Genomic DNA, 19222 nt, shown 5'->3' with positions numbered 1-19222 from the left:
TTTCCTATTTGGGCAAATACATCTTTAGCTACTGGGCAGGCAGCAGGATCTCCTGAGCAAGGGTATGGCCTCAGCTGCCCACGGTCACTGCCAAGACATGGTACAACAGAGTCGTGTTGCACTGGCATCAAGCCCACTGAACTCCGTGCCAAGCCTACTGCCAGCTTCAATAATAAGCAGCAGCCAGTGGGTGTGAATTCAGCATTCAGTGTGATGGACTCCCAGGCTATTAGAGTGGATGTAACATGCAATTCAGGCTGGTTATTCTTCATCTGAAGTGTCCCCCTTCACTAATGGCAAATCAGGACGGAACACATGTGCACGCTTTGTGACTCCCCGACTCCATTCACTCACGGCCTGCGATTAGAATGATCCCAATGAATGTCGATGAATGAATGGGGACAATGAACTAGCGTGAATGAATGCCTTTAATGGGGCCCTTCAACAGCGCGGAACCAAGACTGAACACCAAAAGGATGGCGCCTGCAAGGGCGGTGTTTGAATTCATTCCCATTAGCACAATTAGGGTGAAGATTACAGGGGACGGGCAAGGGTCGGGGCTGCTGATGGGGCACTCGGTGCTACTGCTACCACTTCTGTGGAGGGCTGAAATTAGCAGGCTTCTAAGAACCTGCCTCCATCTGGGAAAGAAGGTCTGTGCTCTCCCTGAACCTTCTCTGAACACCAGCAGTAAAATTATAGGAGACTAATAGAAACCCTCCTTGCACACAGGAGGCCAAGGCTAGGTCCTCAGCTGGTATCAATCGTCTAGCTCTGCGGGGGTTAGTTCCGGGCTATGACGTTTGCGGTTTGACCTGTGCCAGGTATGAAATTTCGATCCCACTCCTAGAAGAAACGTTTGAGGTTGGTCAGTTTCAGGGTTTCGGTCAGTCCATCTCTTGATGGAAACGTAAGTCAGATGCCCTGGATAGAATATTTGTTCTTGTCACTATGATAATTGGCAACATTTTGCCGGGGGTCAGATTCTCCAAGCGCCACTCAGAGCTCCATCTTTGTCCCTTTACTGATTGTCAGCTGGAACATGGGGAGCATCACCTGGTGAGAGAGCGCCCCAGAGATCCTAGCCTGTGAGCTGCTGGGGCCAGGGTCCGTCTGTCTTGTGTGCGCACAGCTCTGACCACTAGCTGGGATCCTTACTTGCTCTGTAATGGGAATGATGACTAATAATGAAGGAGAGAAAGTAGAGGGGAGAGGGGGAGACACACCGAGGTGATGAGAATGGTATAAACACAGAAGGAAGGCTGGAAAGAGACACTTTACTTGGATCAGCTTGTAAACAGAGGGAGAGGGAGCGTGTGAAAATTAGCAAGGAAGAGGTGACAAGCTGTATGGGCAAATGGCTTCAAAGCAAGTACACTTCAAGGAGCAGTGAAGAGATAAGACTGAATTCCTTCAATCCACCCAGAAAGAAGCCTGGAGGGGAGAGATTTGCCTCCCCCTGGGAGGGTGGCAGGGTTGACATGACTGGATTTTGGAAAGGAATGTGGAATGTGATCTTTTTTTCTTTCTTTTCTTGCGAAGGCAAGAGTTGGTCTGTTCATGCCCCTCCTTCCTGCAGGTCCTATCGCACTCTTTCATTTAACGGGGAGACTGCAGCGTTCTCCCTGCCTATGAAAAAACCCATTCCATTCTATTCAAGTTACTTAGTATAAAAATGTATTTGCGCTTCCCTAGCACTTAGGATGTCAAAGCATTTTGCAAACATTAATTGAAGTCTCACAAGGACTTTCCTCATTGTCATTATCCCCATTTTATCCAGGGAAAATGGAAGTGCAGAAAGATGGCCCCAAGGTCACACAGTGAGTCAGTGTCAGAACTGGCAATAGCAGCCTGGTGTGCAATGCAGCAAGGTTTGTCCCAGGTGATCACGCTGCACTCCTCTTGTGATTTAGATCCGTGCAGAGGTTGCACTTCTTGGTGCTTTGCTTTGAATTTTGCAGAGCATATGGCCAGACAATGGAGTTTTTCTGCTTTGGAATGAAACCATCAGTCACCTCCAGATTCGCTCAGCATCTTTGGAATCTCTGCAGACCTGGCCTGAGTTTTAAGCTTGTGGTGATACCGAAAACCAGAAGGTGTTTTTCCCCCTGGTTTTGAGTGTCACAAGAGACTCTTCAGGGCCTAGTCCTGACTCCCAGACCTGTGCTCTGACTACTTTACCTTACTCCATTCCTTCTTTCCACCCCCCACAGGGAATTAGGGATTCTCTCTCAGTCTCTAGACAGTCATCTAGTGTGACTGCAGTGGATGGCATTTTCTTTCCTACAAGCCCTAGCCCCCTCTGAAACTTTGTCAAGTGTGATAAATGGGGGAGTCAGTCTGATGGCCCTGTGGATTCCTCTTGCCAGAAATTAGTTAGCATTCCACAAGCTGTGAATAAATGGTCTGATCCCGGAAATATCCTCCCCATCAAAATAGCAGTGTCAGTAATGCTGCCAGTAGGAAGGAAGGGTGGCCTGAGACCCAGGCGATCTGGATTCACTTCCTGGCTCTGCCACAAACTCCCTAGACTCTGTGTGATCTGCGGCAAGTTTTTGACCCAGATTTCAAGTTGATTTTGAACTCAATGGGAAGTTTGGTGCCTAAATACCTTTAAAAATCTGGGCCTTAGTCTCTTTGTGCCTCAATTTCCTATCTGTAAAATGGAGACAATAACCCTTCCTTCCTCCCACCTTTTGTTTGGCTTGTCCATATTGTAATTGCTTCGGGACAGGCAGAGTCTCTGAACCCTGATGTGCTCTCCTGGATAGCTAACAGTATGCAGTACCTGGTAAGGCTGAGCTGTGCAGAACACGGAGCAGGCCACCTGGAATGAAGGGTTCAACACTAGCGAAGTGTATATAAACAGATAGCTTCTGGTGCATTGGAGGTGAGTGGGAAGTGAGTTCTGTGGAATTGTGGGATGACATTGGAGGACTAGGTAAACATGACCTCAGCTACGCATGCTTTAGCTGCATCCTCACCGCAAAATGGGCAGGTTGGCACATGCCTTAAAGCAAAGCACAGGCTCTAACCCATAATCCTGCGGGGGTGGGCTCAAAGCACATATAACCAGGTACTTAAGGGCTTCGTATGTGGATGGTGGGGGTGATCGGTGGGCTGAAACATGGGGTAAGTGTGGACGTATCCTGTGTGTCTGTACAGCATCAGAGCAATGGGACCCTGACCTCTGCTGAGGTCTATACGTGCTACCGTCATACAGATTAATGCTAGCACATCTCTCTTTACAGTCCCAGTACAGTTCAGTAACACAGGGACATGAGCACAGCAGGGACCTTATAACAAACCCCCACATATGGCCCATTATCATTCTGCCTCAATTGATTTCGTTAAACAGGCCCTTGAAATCTCCTGAAGGGTCATCTAGCCAGACACAATCAGAGCGACCTGCCTCTAAGCTCTGCCATTGAATCACCAGCTCACCCTGCTGCGCACACAAAGCCCCAGGGCCAGATGCATCCCTGATGTAAGCAGGACTGTCTCTAATGAAGTCAGTGGGGTTGCACCCCAGTTATGCCAGCGCCGAATCTGTCCCCACCCTGATCTCCATACCCTATGGCAAAGATATAATCTCTTTGTTCAGCCCAGCCCTGTTGTCATAGGCCCCCCTGCACACTGTGCGAGCCCAGCCCCTATTTGCATCACAATGCTCCGGCTCTGCTGATGGGTCCCTGCATTCTGTCCCCAAGAGCTGCTCTGACATGTAATGCATTGGTAATGACATTTGACCAAGGCTGGGCCCGTGCTGTGTATTTACCCCCTCCCCACAGGGCACTCACAACCCAACCAGCAGATACAAAAGAGCAAGCAGGAGCTGCAAGGCTAATTTACCAGGAGGTGGCAGGGCCGGGGGGAGGCTCACGTCTTTTCTTTTATTTTGTCCCTGTCAGTTGGCAAGTGACAGGGTGAACTGCATTTTAATGTCATGGTGTTTAACCCCTTGAATCAGGCGAGGCCACGGGCTTGGAACGGAGATGGTTGGAACCTGCAGCACTCATAAAAATTAAAATAACAGGAGTACTTGTGGCACCTTAGAGACTAACAAATTTATTTGAGCATAAGCTTTCGTGAGCTACAGCTCACTTCAGCTGTAGCTCACGAAAGCTTATGCTCAAATAAATTTGTTAGTCTCTAAGGTGCCACAAGTACTCCTGTTCTTTTTGCAGATACAGACGAACACGGCTGTTACTCTGAAATCTGTCATAAAAGTTAATGACTCAAGGGGAGTTTAACACGATGGTGGGGCTGTGATGACGGCTCCCATCCTGGCCTCTCCACCCTTCCCATGTCTCCTTGGCTCTTGGCAGACAGACATGAGCAGATACATCACAGACGCACGGACGCCACACACTGACACGAACACACACAGACAGAGATGCCACACACTCATCAGAAACTGCTGCAGACATACACATCTCACTCTTGCCTAGAACCAACACACAAACACACACACTGAAATGGGAAAACATATGCCCAGTGACACACCATGCACTCATATCACAAACTTCTCCTCACCTGCTAATGGAGAACACACACAAAGACACAATAGACACCCAGCAGCACACGGACATGCTCACATTGACAGTTAGAGACATCCCACCCCCCACCCCCACACCTCACTCTCAGCATCAAAGACTCACCACTCACCCTTACAGAACACACACCGGAAATTCACACTGATAGTGCTACACACTCACAAAAACACACACAGCACGTACACATATGGTTTCCATCACATACACATGTATACACACACAGATTCATCATCACACACAGAAACAGACACACTCATGCACTCACACACCATTGCCAACACACATACAGATACCACACTTTCAGCATCTCTTTCTCTTTCACACACACACACACACACACACACACCCCTCTTTTTCCAAGCCCTAGCCACAATAGGATTATCTTAGGAGACTGGCTTTCTTTTCCTGCTCTGAATTCTCTGCAGCCTGTCAGTTTGCAGGCCCTTTATTTTATGTTAATGAAGCACAAGGAGTGCAGACTCCTCCATATATTTCAAATGTTAGTTTTTAAATGAAAAGGGGGGGGGGGAACCAACTTTCAGAGGAGCGTAGGAGGGATGAGAATTATTTAAATGTTTCTTGCTGAGCTGTTGGAAAGTCCCAGCAGCTCCCACACGCTCTTAACCATCTCCCAGAGATGCACCAGAAATTGAGCAAGGAAAGGCAAAACAAGCAGCTTTAATGCACAGCCCTGGAATCGGTACCTGCTGGTTCTTTTCTTAGCTCTGCCACTGACTTCTGTCACCTGGCACAAGCCCCTTACGGCGAAAGTGGCCTCGTACTGTGGGTGTTTCCATTTACAGGTCCCCTGCTTGAAAGGTCTTGGGGTCTGGTTTTTAAGTGGCCACAGCTCACCTAGCACTGCAGAGGATTTAAAAATCTGGCCCATGGTGCCTCCAACTGGGCATTCAAAATCAGAGGCCATTTTTTGGGAACTGTTGGCCTAAACATCTGCCTTAGTCTGCCTATCGGTAAAATAGGAATATGATGAGGCTTCTTTTACTGATATGCACAAAGCACACTGAGAATGTTGGCTCAAGGGTACCACAGAAATTTTAGCAAGTAGCCAGTCCTTTTAGAAGAGAGAGAGAGAGAGTGTGTATGTGTGTTTCAGTCAAAGCTTTCTCTCTTTCAGCCTGGCCTGCGCTCCATGGGTTGGATAGGTTCCTAGGAGATTTGGACACTCAGTTCCCATTAAGTTTAAGGCATCAAAATCTGTTAGGCACCTTTGAAAAATCTCAGCCTATGTTTGTAAGTATGATGGCTGCTTTTATCTCCTTCCTTCGCTTGTTTTGCCTGATGTCTTGCTCTGCCAAGGCGATAGCTGTGTTGCGAGGTTTTCACTCTATGATTGCTACCTGCCACGTACACACACAGGCATAGTGCCCCCCCCCACCCCACACACACACAGTGAATTTCTGCACCAGTTCTCCTAAGCCCTGTGGCAAATTACCCTCCTCCACACATATTACCTCTCCTAATCAGTAAACTCTGAATGAGCCCAAAATTGGTTGCCTGGATGTATCACAGCCAGGAGAGAAAAACTCCAGTGTGTAGGTCTTGGCTCTTACTTATTTCCGTTAATCTCCCCAAATAGATATAGGCATTAGAGTGAATATTCTGAGTTCTTGGGCTGTGGGGGTTCTTCCTCTCTTGGGTTTATAAGGACCAAGAGTTTGAAACTTAGAAAAACCCAGGGCTGGATGTAGAATCCACTTCTCCTGGCTCATGACAATCTGTGTGTGTGTGTGTGTGTGTGATATTTAATAAAGTTAAAGTTAATTGGATTTTTCTCAACCTTTATATAATAATCCCTCTCCATAACTCTGGTACAAGTTAAATATACCTGGAACACAGTGTCTAATTCTCAGCACTTGAGATGTGCTAGACAGTCTGGAAATCACTCAGAGAAGAACAATAGGAGTGATTAAGGGGTTGGGGAAATTGACAGACAAGGAAAGATCAAAAGAGCTGTATGTCTAGCTTGGGTACACAGGGGCATGAAAAGGGCCTGCAGTGAACATCTAGGCTGGAGAGGAGTTTTCTAGCGTGGTGCACGGAGGTCTCACTAGGAATGAAAGGATGCAACTGAGTACAAGAAAATGTAGGAAAAACAAACTGTACCAGGCTGTGGAACAATTTCCCCAAGGCTGTGAGGGACCTTGGCTTAGAACATTTAAAAGCAGATTGGACAAAGCCCTCAAGAAGAGGCTGACGGATTAGGCGAACAGCCAAGACTCACAGCAGCCCACGGTTAACAGCCCCATGTGGCCATCTAAAAAGGGAGCCCCCTTTTTATGGCAAAGAATCTAACCAGGGCTATTGTGTTCCATACACAGCAGCCTGCTGGGTGATCTAGAAGAGCACCTTCCCCAGCTCAGCAGGTAGGGACAGGGCTGAGTTTGCCTCTGTTAGAAGGTGCACTTATGAAATGGCCCCTGGGTAACACAGTACTCTTCATTGCTCTCCTCACTGTGTGCCAGTAAAGCCATGTGCTTTATATTATCCCAGGCAGAGAGGCCTAGGTGTCTTTCATACTTTGCCTGGGACGTCCCTGTCCGGAAATCCCTCACAGTGTTGTCACAGCACTGTGCAGCAATGCCAAGCAGCCCTCCACCCTGTCCTCGCAGTCTCATGAGGGATGTGTGTGCATCTGCTTTGCATGCAACCTGTCTGTCTTTTTTTTTCTTCTTCTTCTTTGTGGGGAGTAGCGTATACTTTCATTCCTGTGTAAAGACAAGTCCCTCCTGCAACGCCCAGGAAGTTGTTCAGTGGTGGGATTCTGGCACTTATGCACAGCCAGAGGGGTAAAGACAGGTGACCCTAACACCCAGGGCTTGGAGCGTAAAAGCTTTTAGCAAGCAGTGGGAAGCAGAATGGCTTCCGATTGTTCACCCTGCTAGAATGACTCAGCCACCAAACAATTTCCCTTTCAGTCGTTTCTTCCCATGGACTCTGAATTTAGTTCATTTTGATTATGCCCTAATTTCTGCCCACCAGCAACCTGTGCCCCCCCCCTTCCCTCCACCCAACCCTTGAATTATCTAGAGGGTACATCTTCATTATACCCCTGCTGTGGGGAACCAAGTGCCACAGTGGCTTTGAAGAGCTGTTTTTCTAGCAAAGGGAATTAGCATACAGCTCTGCATACCTCCAAACCATAATAATAATAATACTTAGCACATATATAATTCCTCTCATCTTCCTAAGTGCTGCACAGACATTAAATGTAATTAAGCCTCACAACAGCCCTTTGAGGTAGGTTAAAAGAAGCATTGAAAACTGGAGAGAGCTCAGGGAGCAAGGGGCTGACTTAGGAGGAGAGATTTAAAGAGCTGAATGTGTCTAGCTTGGCTAAGCATGACTGTAAAGAAGGCACGATAACCATTAGGGCTGATCATATACTGTACTTTCAGGGTTCAAGGACATGCCAGTTCCAAATGCAACTCAGTTTGACCATGTTCTTCCCTCTTCTTAAGCTTTGTCATCATGGGAAAGCTTTACAACCTATACTGCTACGATCCCTGTAATGGGGGCATGCTCCCCCACTCCTGTTTTCTCTAATTACTGACCGCTCCCCTTTGTAGGTATCTGCCTGAAGTTTATTTACAGTGCTCCACCCCACCCCCTGTACAGTCCTAGTCCATCAATAGCATTATGCAGCTTCACAACACCTTCATCCAAAGGAGAGAAGGGAAGACATCTCTCCACCTGGAGATCGCCTTTACTCTGACCCACCCTGTCTGCTCACTCCCGTGCCCTCTCTCTTCCCCTAGCACTTCCTTCCTGTGTTCTCTTCTACTCCCCCAGTTAATGGCTTAATTAGCTCGTTAGGTCTCCTCAGCCTGGTCATTAGTACACCTTTCCTCTGTCAGTAACCAGAGTGCTGGTTCAGCTGCTGGTTCTCAGGACTCTGTCCCCAGCGGACACACTTATTCCACGACGTGTGGCTGTTTTTTTGGTTCAGCTTAAATGCCTTCCCGAAGGGCAGAGCTTTGTCTACTTTTAAAAGCTGGCCGAGTAGAGCTGCTGGCACAACCCTCCCAGAGTAGGTGCCAGTTCAGTGAGAAAAATGAATGAGCATGTCAAAAGAGCTCTTACTGTTATTTATATTACCGTGGTTCCTAAGAGTCCCAGTCATGGACCCACAGCTCATTGCGCTCGGCACCGTACACAATGGTCCCTTCTGACCTTGAAGTCTAGGAGAAATGGCATTGCACTGGCCTTGTCACTGCAGAGGGGTATCCCAGAGTGCATTGCATTCAAGAAGTTGTTTCAAGTGGCATCAGCCTTACTTGAAAACAGTTTGATTTGGACGTCTGAGGGGAGAGCTGAGAACTACCTGCAAATCCCCAAAGGGGCCAGGGGCCAGTTGGTCTCCGTGGGGTCTGTCTGCCCCGCAGAGCGAACTCATGTTCTCTACACTCCCGTCATTCCTCTGGAGCTGGGCTAATTCCAGCGAGCGCGGCCAGTCTGCCAAATAACACCCAGCGGCTGTGTCCGCACCGGCGCTGCACTCGCTCCTGTGTGGTGCTGCTAAGACTTCCAGGGACTCGGCCCACCATTCTTAGCGCTGCGCTACGCTGAGCTGCTTTGGGAATGCTTTCCCAGGGCATTGTGGGAGAATCTTTCTGTCCTCTCTGGGCTCATGGGTGGAATTGTGGGACAGCACTGGAGGACTCCTGGCACCAGCCTGCATCCACGCGACAGAGTGGTTGTGTTAACAGCTGACTTGCTGTGCCTATAGCCCTGACCTCTTCTTCACTCATGTTAACACCACCAGACTCGAATGAAGGCTCTTTAGATATGGACGGGACTCGCGTTCGGGGCTACGCCCGTTATAACTCGACTTAACTTTGCAGTGCAGCCAAGCCCTCAGGCAGCAGGAACAGGAGAAGTCCGTGAGCTTCAGCTGCAGCAGGGGAAGCGAAGGTTAAATGGTGAGGTGAGTGCGCAAGCTGCGAGGACAGTTTGGCAAGGGAAAAGGCTGCCCAAGGAGAGGGTGGAATATACCTTTTTTGGAGATACTCCAGCCTGAGGCTTATAGCATCCAGCTCTCTGGGAACCATGCCACAAAGCGAGGGAGTTTGAGATTCCAGCTCCGGGGAATTCAGGCAGCTTGTGGGAGGTCAGCAGAGCCTTCCTCACCACCAGGGAAAAGCCCTTCTATGGTATGTCTACACTGCAATAAAGCAGCCATGGCTGGTCTCTGGCAGCTGACGCAGGCTTGGGAGACTCAGGCTGGAGGGCTGTCAAATGGCAGTCGAGATGTTCAGGCCCGGGCTCTCGCCCCCTCACCGGAGCCCGAACACCTACACTGCAATTTTATTGTCCCAAGCCAGCTGACACAGGTCAAGGCAGCGTACACATACCCTGTACGTCTCTTCCTCAGCCACTGTCCTTTCAGTCACTGTTCTTTGTAACCGGGATGGAGGGAATGCCAGCAGGCTACAAGCAAACAATGCCCCTGGCTACGATGTGGCTTCTTCACCCTGCACACTTATATAAACTTGCTTTCATGCACATGCAGGCATTGACAAAACCTTTGCACCTTGCATTCTCACGTTCACACTTGTGAACACACCCGGTCATGCCCACGGACCCCATGCATTCCCACACACAGTTACACGCTCATGCATGTACATCCCTTCACACATACGAATGTGCAGACACGGACACACGCACTCACACCATCTCAGACAATAATGGAAAACCGATAAAGGACTGTAAGGCAGCAGGACTTCAGTCAGGCTGCATTAAGTGCCCGCAAGTGAACAAGATGAAAGGGCAGGCCTGCTGGGCTGTAAAGTTAATAGAGGGGCCCAGCAGGACTGGCTGCTGAACAGTGATTCTGATGACTCTGGAAGCGTCCTATTCGTTCTCATCGATATAGTGTTTAAGATCCTGCAACAAGGGTGTGTGTGTGTGTGCCGTGCATTCACCAACGGGGTGTGTGTGTGTGTGTATTATATATATAAAAGCAGGAGAAGAGCAGTTGCTTGTGGAGGAAATATGTCCATGATGCTGATCCTGAAAAATGGTGGGGGAAATGAAAGAAAAGGACAAGCAAGCACAGAGATTTGAGAGCCTTGACTAAAAGATGCTAGATGAGTGTTAGTTTCACTAACCCTTTTGAGGCAGAGGATGAGTGTTTGCAATGGCATAGTGAATATTTCAGGGACAGAGGCAGATGCGGTGCTAACTACAGGAAGGGAACTTCCTTGAATCAGACAAGACTCTGATGATTGGAAGGTTGTTCGTTGCAGGTTCCAAGAGAAGAAAACCCACATCTGAGCCAGCAGCCTGTATTTGAATTTAAACTGATTCTTGCTGCAGCATCCCCTCAGCCAGTTATACAGCATCACGCACCCGGCAGAGGGAGGAGCTCCACTGTGGCTCATATGCAGAGCTGTGCTAAAATCTGATTGTGCGGTCGCTGGCAATGCTGAAGTTGTTGTTTTTTTGTTAAATGGTCCCAGGGCAAACAAAACATGTTTTCAGCTTTATAAAGGTTTTATTATTGTTGGTTTTAAAAAATAAAAATGTAAAGAAATGTTGAGACAAGAAGCTCGGCTAAACAAAAACATTTTGATTTGAAACCTTGTCAGAACAGAACATTTAGCCTCTCTCGGATATTATGTTTAGGATTTTTTTTTCCCTTGACCAAAACAATTTGGCAAATCGGATGTGAATTTACAAAATGGTTTGAGCTGACTCAAAACTGTGTTTGTCCCACACAAAATGTTTGGGTCAAAAATGTTGCTCCGCTCTGCTCACTCACACTGGTCTCCAAACAGATGCGCAGGAGCCCCACGTGCAGCTGAACCATTTCATTTACGTTCTGCCGTACTTTGAGACAAAGCCTCAGCAGTCTGCTTGGAATCTGGTAATAGCAGCCCTCCAGCACGGGCCAGTGAACGCGCCAGGAGGTTGTCAGGATGACTAACAGAAAGCTTCCCACTGCCCCACGACAGGAAATCACATACTGCTTTCTGTTACCTTCAACATACCATGGATGTGTAAGCTGCATTATAGCAATTTGTTTTTGCAGAGGGCCAGGCTTTAGGAATGTGATTTTTGACCATGTACAGCACCTGGCACAACAGGGTCTGGGTCAATAACTGGGGCTCTTAGGTGCTACTGAGTACAATAAAAATGAGAGTCAGGAGCTAAGAGCCACAGAGCTGGCTAGGACCTGTTGTAGGTAACACATCTTGTTTTCAGAATGCCCCAGTGCTGCGTTAGAGACTCCTTCCCTTGTCTATTCTGGCAAACAGAGGCTGCAAGTCACTAAGAAAAGGCCTTGTCCACATGTGGGAATAGCCCCAAATCAGCCACCAGCGGTAGGCAGTCAATGCAGGCGCAGAAGTGCTTGCCACTGCCGACCCCTGGAGCAAGCCCAGGTTTTCCCCAGCTAAGTTAATTGGGTTGGCCCTAGCAGTCAGCACTGGAGCAGCTGCACCAGCTGCCGAATCAGGACAGTTCCTGAGTGTAGATAAGGCTTTAGACATCATTCTAAACGCTCCAGAAGGGAGCCTGGCTATTTCCTCTGTGTGTGTGTGTGTGTGTGTGTGTGTGCGCGTACGTACGTACGTGTACGTGTACCTTCACCCACAGCCCCTCCCTGTTCACCATGTCGGGTGCCTGCCATGCTGTCTGTTTGCTCCATGGGACACTGGGAGCACACCCCCTCTGTGCTTCAGAGCCTGGACCTGGGGAAGTGGAGAGAGGGACCTGCAATCTCTGACCCAAACAATCCTTGGCCCCTCTGCTGAGCCTGGCAAGGGCAGGGGGGGAGACAGTTTTTGTGGTGTGGACATTTGTCCAGCAGGAACTGGAATTGGACCCAGCCACTTAGATTCAGAGACTTTAAGGCCAGAAGGAACCATTGTAGCCTGACCTCCTGCACAACACAGACCAGAGAACTCCCCCTCCGCCCCCAAACCCCCCCGTGACCCATGCACTTGAATTGCCCTGTTCTATCCTCTTCCATTCACTTCTTGTCTCCCGCAGGTTTGCAACTCCTGGGTACAGCGAGATCTTTGCTATGACTGCAGCACCACCGGTCTCCGCCCTTAGCCAGGACGCCTCCGTAGAAGACACTCCTGGGGTCTCCTCTCTCCTCTACATGCCATCAGCCCAGGAGCATCATGGGGAGCGTCAGTAGCCTCATCTCCGGCCACAGCTTCCACAGCAAGCACTGCCGGGCCTCCCAGTACAAGCTCCGCAAGTCATCCCACCTGAAGAAGTTGAACAGGTATTCAGATGGGCTGCTGAGGTTCGGCTTCTCCCAGGACTCCAGCCACAACAAGTCGAGCTCCAAAGGCAACAAGAATGAGGACTTCTTTTACATCAAGGTCAGCCAGAAAGCCCCTGGCTCCCACCGGACGGATTACACATCACTTTCCAGCGGGGACCTGGGCAGCCAGACAGGGGCCACTGGCATGGACTTTGGCACACCCACTCCCCAGAAACTGATGCCATTTTCCAATCAGCTGGAACTGGTTAGTAACAGAGACCAGTCACACCGTGTCTAAGGCCTTGTTTGAACTGGGAGGTTGCCCCACTTTCAGCCAGTGGGGTAGTCAGTGGCGTTAATGAAGCCTTTAGTGCAGACAGGCTAGCCTGCTATTTGTGCCAGGGGAGCTGCAGCTGTGCACAGTCAGCGTGATCCAGCGGTTAGAGCAGACTCAGGACTCCTGGGTTCTATTTCCAACTCTGCCCCTGGTTGACTTGGAGTCACTTTGCTGAAACAAAATTCCCAGTTCCACGAGCCAACTGAAGGCCACTAGGGAGGTGCAGAATTGTTAATGTCAAACCCCAAGAATGGTTTAGTTTGAGATTTCATTACAAACTCCAAACCCAGAGCAGTTTCCCGAGACGCTTCGCTCAAGTTAGCCTGGGACTGGTTTATAGCTCCCACATAGTGACTGTGCAGCCTTAAGGTTTCAGGTAGAAACCATGGTAGAACTCAGCTGGGTGGGCCGAGTTTTGCACGGAGTTGCGGCCTTTGTTCAAGGTCAGATTGAAGCTCAGGAGGCTGGCAGGACTGAAACCAAATAAAAGGTTTGCCAGACCCCACTGTGAACTGAAGCCACCAGGATTCCCCCAGCTCTGATAGGTCCATGGCTGCTCACTGTTCACATGACCAAGGCCTGCGAGTAGCAAGCCATCCCTGGCAACAGTGAAAGTGAAGGAAAAGAGAAATAAAACCATGGTGTAGAGCTAAGCTACAAAACAGGAAAGATGGTTGTGAGCTCAGGGTGCTAGCTTAGCAGTTATGAGATCTGGGTTCAGTTCCTTCCTCTACCACAGAATTCCTGTGTGGCCTTGGGCACATCCCTTAGGCTCTCTCTGCCTCAGTTCCCCATCTGTACAGTGCGGATAATAGCAGTGTCCTACCTCACAGTGGGTTGTGAGGATAAATGCATTAAAAGATTGTGAGATGCTCAGATACTATGGTAACAGGGAATATGTACGTACAACAAAGGAGAAACACAAGAGTCTGTAAAGAGGAGGCTTGAGGAAGCTTTTCACAAGGCAGCCGCTACGCTTTAAACCAGAACTTAGTTACAAAGGAGCTGAGCGCTCCAGTCAAGCTCTGCGGGCCAGAGCCAGGAATTAGATTGATAGCAGGTCCCTGTCTGTGCCGCTGGAGAAGCTGCAGTTTACAAACAGCTTGGCTTCACTCCTGGACTGAAACATTTCCATGACCAAGTGTGGCTTTAACAGCGCTCCCGTCACTCGAAGAGCTCTGCTGTGAATAAGCCAAACAATCCCTCCTAGGCCACAGGCCAGCAAGGAAGCAACGCCCCGTGTAAACAGTAGTATGCATTTGCCTCAGGAATCAAAGCTCCTGATCCCCAGATGTTCAAAATAATTAAAAGACTGGCCCAGTGCTACAGGACATGGGCTATGTGCCCACTGGTAGTCAGCCCAAGAACATGGCTTGTCCGCTATTGCCAAACACTCTCTGGACCACAATCCCAGGTTACAAGGCAAATAGTTTTGGGACTCCCCTCCCACCTAGCCCTAAAGAAAGGGAGAATGGTCACAATGCCTCAGTTATGAACCCATGATCTAGTGATTAGATCAGGGCCCTGTGAATCAGGTCTCCTGGGCTCTGAACCCTGCCCCTTGGGTTGCCATTTGCACCATTGCCCACTGAGTGTAACTTGCTAGGAGATCAGAGGGGTGGAGTTTTCTCTGTGCCCTGGTGCAAATGACTGCACCAGCCGCAGGGTACTGGGCTCCATTCCCTGTTTTGGGAGAGGAGTGTGCTCTGTTGGGGAAAGCAGGAGCCTCAGATTTAGGGAGCCTGGGTTCTGTGCCCAGCTCTGCCCTCGAGTCACTGCGTGGTCTTGAGTAAGTTCCTGAACCTCTCTGGACCTTAGTTCCCCACGTTGTCTAAAATGGGGGTAACCCCCCCCCCCCTTCTGGTAGGTACTTGAGATCACTGCAAATATGACCATTATTTATTAACCAGCCAGCCACATTCTCCTTTTCAGTGACTGGGTTTGCTGCATGCTCACCCTGCCCCCTGCATGTTCCCATCCCACAGCAACTCTCATTGGGGTGAGCCAAGAGAGAGAGAGCTATCCCTTGGCTGAGCTGCATCTTTCCCAGGGCACGTTCCAAGGAAGCAATGGGAGGAGAAGCCTGAGGTACCACTAACATCCCTTCCCCTGCCTGCTGCACTGTTTAGACCCAGCGGACACAGGGTATTTCAGTGCATCTGGGAACAAACAGCAGTTATGTTCTTAAGAGAGGCACAGGGAGGAGAAGCAAAGGAAGCTCCCAAGGGAGAAGAGTGGCTAGAGGCCAAGCTGATTCTGGAACTCTGAACTTCCCCCCAGTGGTCAGCTAGTTACATGCATTGTTGCCAATTTAGTCATTTTCAAACTCTAATTTCAGTTCCTGGGGAAAACCACTCCCCCAGTCACTGGAACACAGGCCAGCACAATTCTACAGGCGGGGATCTCCCTGCCCCCCTCCTCAGTCCCTTCGCTTTCCTCCCAAGTGGGGCAGCCCTGCAATGAGTCAGCTAGCAGGGTTCAGCTGTGCTATGGGATCCCCTGCAGTCTCAGCTGCCAGGGACCCGGCCTTAGAAAACCTACAAGGGATTAAGTAGAAAGGAGTAAGATCCAAGTCCTTGGGTATGCACTGATCAGAATCTCTCTTCTCTCTAGGGCACAGAGAAGGGCGTTATAAGGCCAACTGCCTTCAAGCCAGTGATCCCCCGCTCAGGCGCGATCCTCCACTCCTCTCCGGAAAATGGCAGCCATATCTCCCAGCAGCTGCACCCTCCGGACAAAAGGAAGGATCAAGAACTCAAGCCCATGTTGTGCTCTGGAGGTTTGTCGGACTCCGGCAGGAACTCTATGTCCAGCCTCCCAACCCACAGCACCACCAGCAGCTACCAGCTGGATCCCCTGGTCACCCCTATGGGGCCCATCAGCCGCTTCGGGGGCTCAGCCCACAACATCACGCAGTGCACCATCATACAAGACAGCAACATGATGAGCCTCAAGGCGCTGTCCTTCTCCGACAGTGGCAACAAGATCCTCAACCCTGGAAAAGCTGCCCACCACCCCGAGAAAGCCTCCTGCATCCGGTCTCCCATCTCCACAGATGAGTCCACCATCCAGGAGCTGGAGCAGAAACTGCTGGAGAGGGAAGGGGAACTGCAGGAACTGCAGTGCAGCTTCGAGGAGAAGGAGATCACCTCCTGCCAGGCCTATGAGGAAAAGCAGAGGCGCTGCAAGGAAGAGCTGGAGGGGCTGAAGCAAAAGTGCAACAGCAAGCTCAAGCAAACCTCTCAGAAGATGCAGCGGACGCAGCAGGTGCTGCACCTCCAAGTGTTCCAGTTGCAAAAGGAGAAGCAGCAGCTTCGTGAGGAGCTGGAGAACCTCATGAAGGAGCAAGACCTGCTGCAGACCAAGCTGAGGTCCTACGAGAAAGAGAAAACCAGCTTTGCCCCAGCGCTGGAAGAAACTCAGTGGGAGGTGAGACAGTGCTCTGTTTTGAACACACTAAAGTCACACAAGTGAGGGGGCGGGGGGGGTTCCAAATTGCTGTGACTGCAAAAAAAAAAAATGCACGTGAAAGTAAGGAGATTGCACCCACAGGTAGGCATGCAAAAGGCAGTAACTATGCAAACAGGTGATTGCACAGTTACCCTTTTTGGGGGTCTACAAATGCTTTGTGGCTGAGCTCTTTCACACTATCTTGCATTTATGAAGCATCCAGAATTCTAGTATTTAAGAACCTAAGGCCCAAACCAGTGCTCACTGAAATAAATGCCAGTTGTCTTTGGATTAAGTGGGCTTTCTAGATGCCAGCCTGTTTTTCTGTCCTCACATACACTGCAGTGAACATTGTCGTGTTTGAGCAATTTGTGAAGGTAGTTATCTGTTGTGTGTGGATGCATTGTTTGTAGGCACAGAATACAGAGGATATGTCCATTTAAGACATTTTTCTTGCTTGCTGGGCATGTGGAGGCTTTGTAATGTATTCATTTAGACTGATCCTGTGCCCCTCATGACATCTTGGCATCTCACATCATTTAAAGACACAACTACGACATTTAAAAAAACCCTGTTGTTAAAATAACTCAGTTAATGAAACAGCCAATCACACAATTCTTCCAGCTGTAGACTGTTCTCCCCTCATCCCCCAAGGAACTATAAAGCTGCTTTACTTACATGTGAAGTAACTACCTGGACTTGACGTGGGTCACTTCATCAGAGTATTAAAACCTTCCTACTGCCTGCCTGTGTTTTATATAATCTCCTTATTGATCTGATATAAAAATTTAATAAAAGAGACAGGTAAGCTGCTGAAAATTCAAGCAGCATTCTCCTCCCTGCAGCATGACTGAAACATGTGAACGTGTTTGTTACAAATGGATGTGCACAGCCATTGGTGGACTAATCTGTACATTAGAGGATGGCGGCTAATCAAAATTGATATTAGCCCTTCCCCCTCCAACCCCCATCTGCAGATTTGTTTTCATATTTCTGTTGATTTGCTGCTAAACTGAAAACCCCAGAAACTAAAATCTCAGGGTGTGCGTACACCGAGCTGGGAGCAAGGCTCTGGGTCCAAGCTCAGACAGTTCCCCTGAACCTCTGCCAGTGTTGCAATGTCCACATAGCTGTCTTTAGTGTGCTGGCACAAGTCCCATCAACACAAGCTTGTGCAAACATACCTTTAAGGGCCAGATTTTCAAATTAGCCCTGTGTTTTTGGGTGCACATTGGATGCTGAGCACTTCTGAAATTCTGGCCCAAGTTGTGGATGCTGAGCCCTTGGAAATCTGAATTACAGTAGTATTTGAGTGCCTAGCCCCCATAGGCTTCTTTGACAGTCCCAGCCTTGATCCTGACATACACTGCAGAGACCCAGTGCAAAGTTTAGGCCCCACTCTAGGGACTGAATTTCACCTCAGTGAAGCTATTTTTGGGTGTCACTGATCTATTTGCAATATTCAGGGATGGTGCCTGGGTGTAAAAGTCCAACTGGTAGTGTAGAACTGTGCTAAGAGAAGGTTTCTCAGCCAGGACCCCCAGGTTCTATTCCTACCTCCACCATGGACTGGAATCGGATGGAGCACGGGTGAGCAACATGGTGGGTTTTATACCACTTTGGGGTGTGGTTTTTAAGCAGTGGCCCTAACGCTGGCCGGTTGGTGTCCCCCCACAGGTGTGTCAGAAGTCTGGCGAAATCTCCCTCCTGAAGCAGCAGTTGAAGGACTCCCAGATGGATCTCAATGCCAAGACAAGCGAGATCCTCAGCTTGAAAGCCCAGCTGAAGGACCTGAGGGGGAAGATGGAGGGACTGGAGATGAAAACCCAGGACATGGAAGATTCCCTTCGCACCAAGGCAATGGAGCTGGAGGTGTGTGAAAATGAGCTCCAGCGCAAGAGGAATGAGTCGGAGCTGTTGAGGGAGAAGGTGAACCTGCTGGAGCAGGAGATCATGGAGCTCCGGACGGAGCCAACCATCCTCAAGGAGCAGCGAAGCGATGGGAGGGATGGGATGGCCTCCGCCAGCCCGGCTGTGGGGATGATGGACGACGTCCAAGCCCTGCAGGGGGCAGTGGAGAAACTGAAAGCAGAGCTGAAGGAGGAGAGAGACAAGAACGAGCAGCTGACTTCCAGCTTCCAGCAGGAGCGACAGATCTGGAAGGAGGAGAAGGAGAAGGTGATCCACTACCAGAAGCAGCTGCAACAGAGCTACCTTCACATGTACAAAAGGAACCAGAACATGGAGAAGATGCTCCAGCAACTGGCTGCAGGGGGAGACGGCAAAGAGCCCATCGACCTGGATATCCATGGCACTGATGTCCCCTACGAGGACATCATAGCCACGGAGATCTAACCAGACCTGCTCTCTCTCTCCCCGCACTTCATAGCGGCGGGGAGGAGTGTCTCTTTCAGGCAAGGACTGAGCGGCACAGCCCCATGGGTCTGTTAACGCCGGACAGCCCATGTACAGTTCGGATGAGCCGTGCATGTGTTAGCCAAGCTGGTTGCCCAGCCAGCTCAAGAGCTCCTAGTGTGGCACCATGATGGTACCCCAAGCTGCCTGTCATGTTGTGGAGGTGAAAGAAAACAACTCCTGCTAATGGTGACGTGCCGGCATCTGCCCTTCGTGTCTGATGTC

The 19222-nt window shown here is 49.6% G+C and overlaps 1 protein-coding gene across 1 annotated transcript; it reads left to right on the top strand.

Annotated features, from left to right (window-relative positions):
• Positions 1–12706: 12706 nt before the first annotated feature.
• Positions 12707–18937, top strand: LZTS1 (leucine zipper tumor suppressor 1). The gene is made up of 3 exons (XM_077805921.1): positions 12707–13060; positions 15746–16561; positions 18260–18937. Exons 1-3 carry the CDS (start codon positions 12707–12709, stop codon positions 18935–18937), a joined length of 1848 nt encoding a protein of 615 aa, XP_077662047.1.
• Positions 18938–19222: the final 285 nt, after the last annotated feature.

Source organism: Eretmochelys imbricata, chromosome 26 (assembly GCF_965152235.1).
Source record: "Eretmochelys imbricata isolate rEreImb1 chromosome 26, rEreImb1.hap1, whole genome shotgun sequence".
Taxonomy (NCBI): Eukaryota; Metazoa; Chordata; order Testudines; family Cheloniidae; genus Eretmochelys; species Eretmochelys imbricata.
The sequence above is the reverse complement of the archived record's forward strand: the minus strand, read 5'-3'. Positions and strand labels throughout refer to the sequence as shown.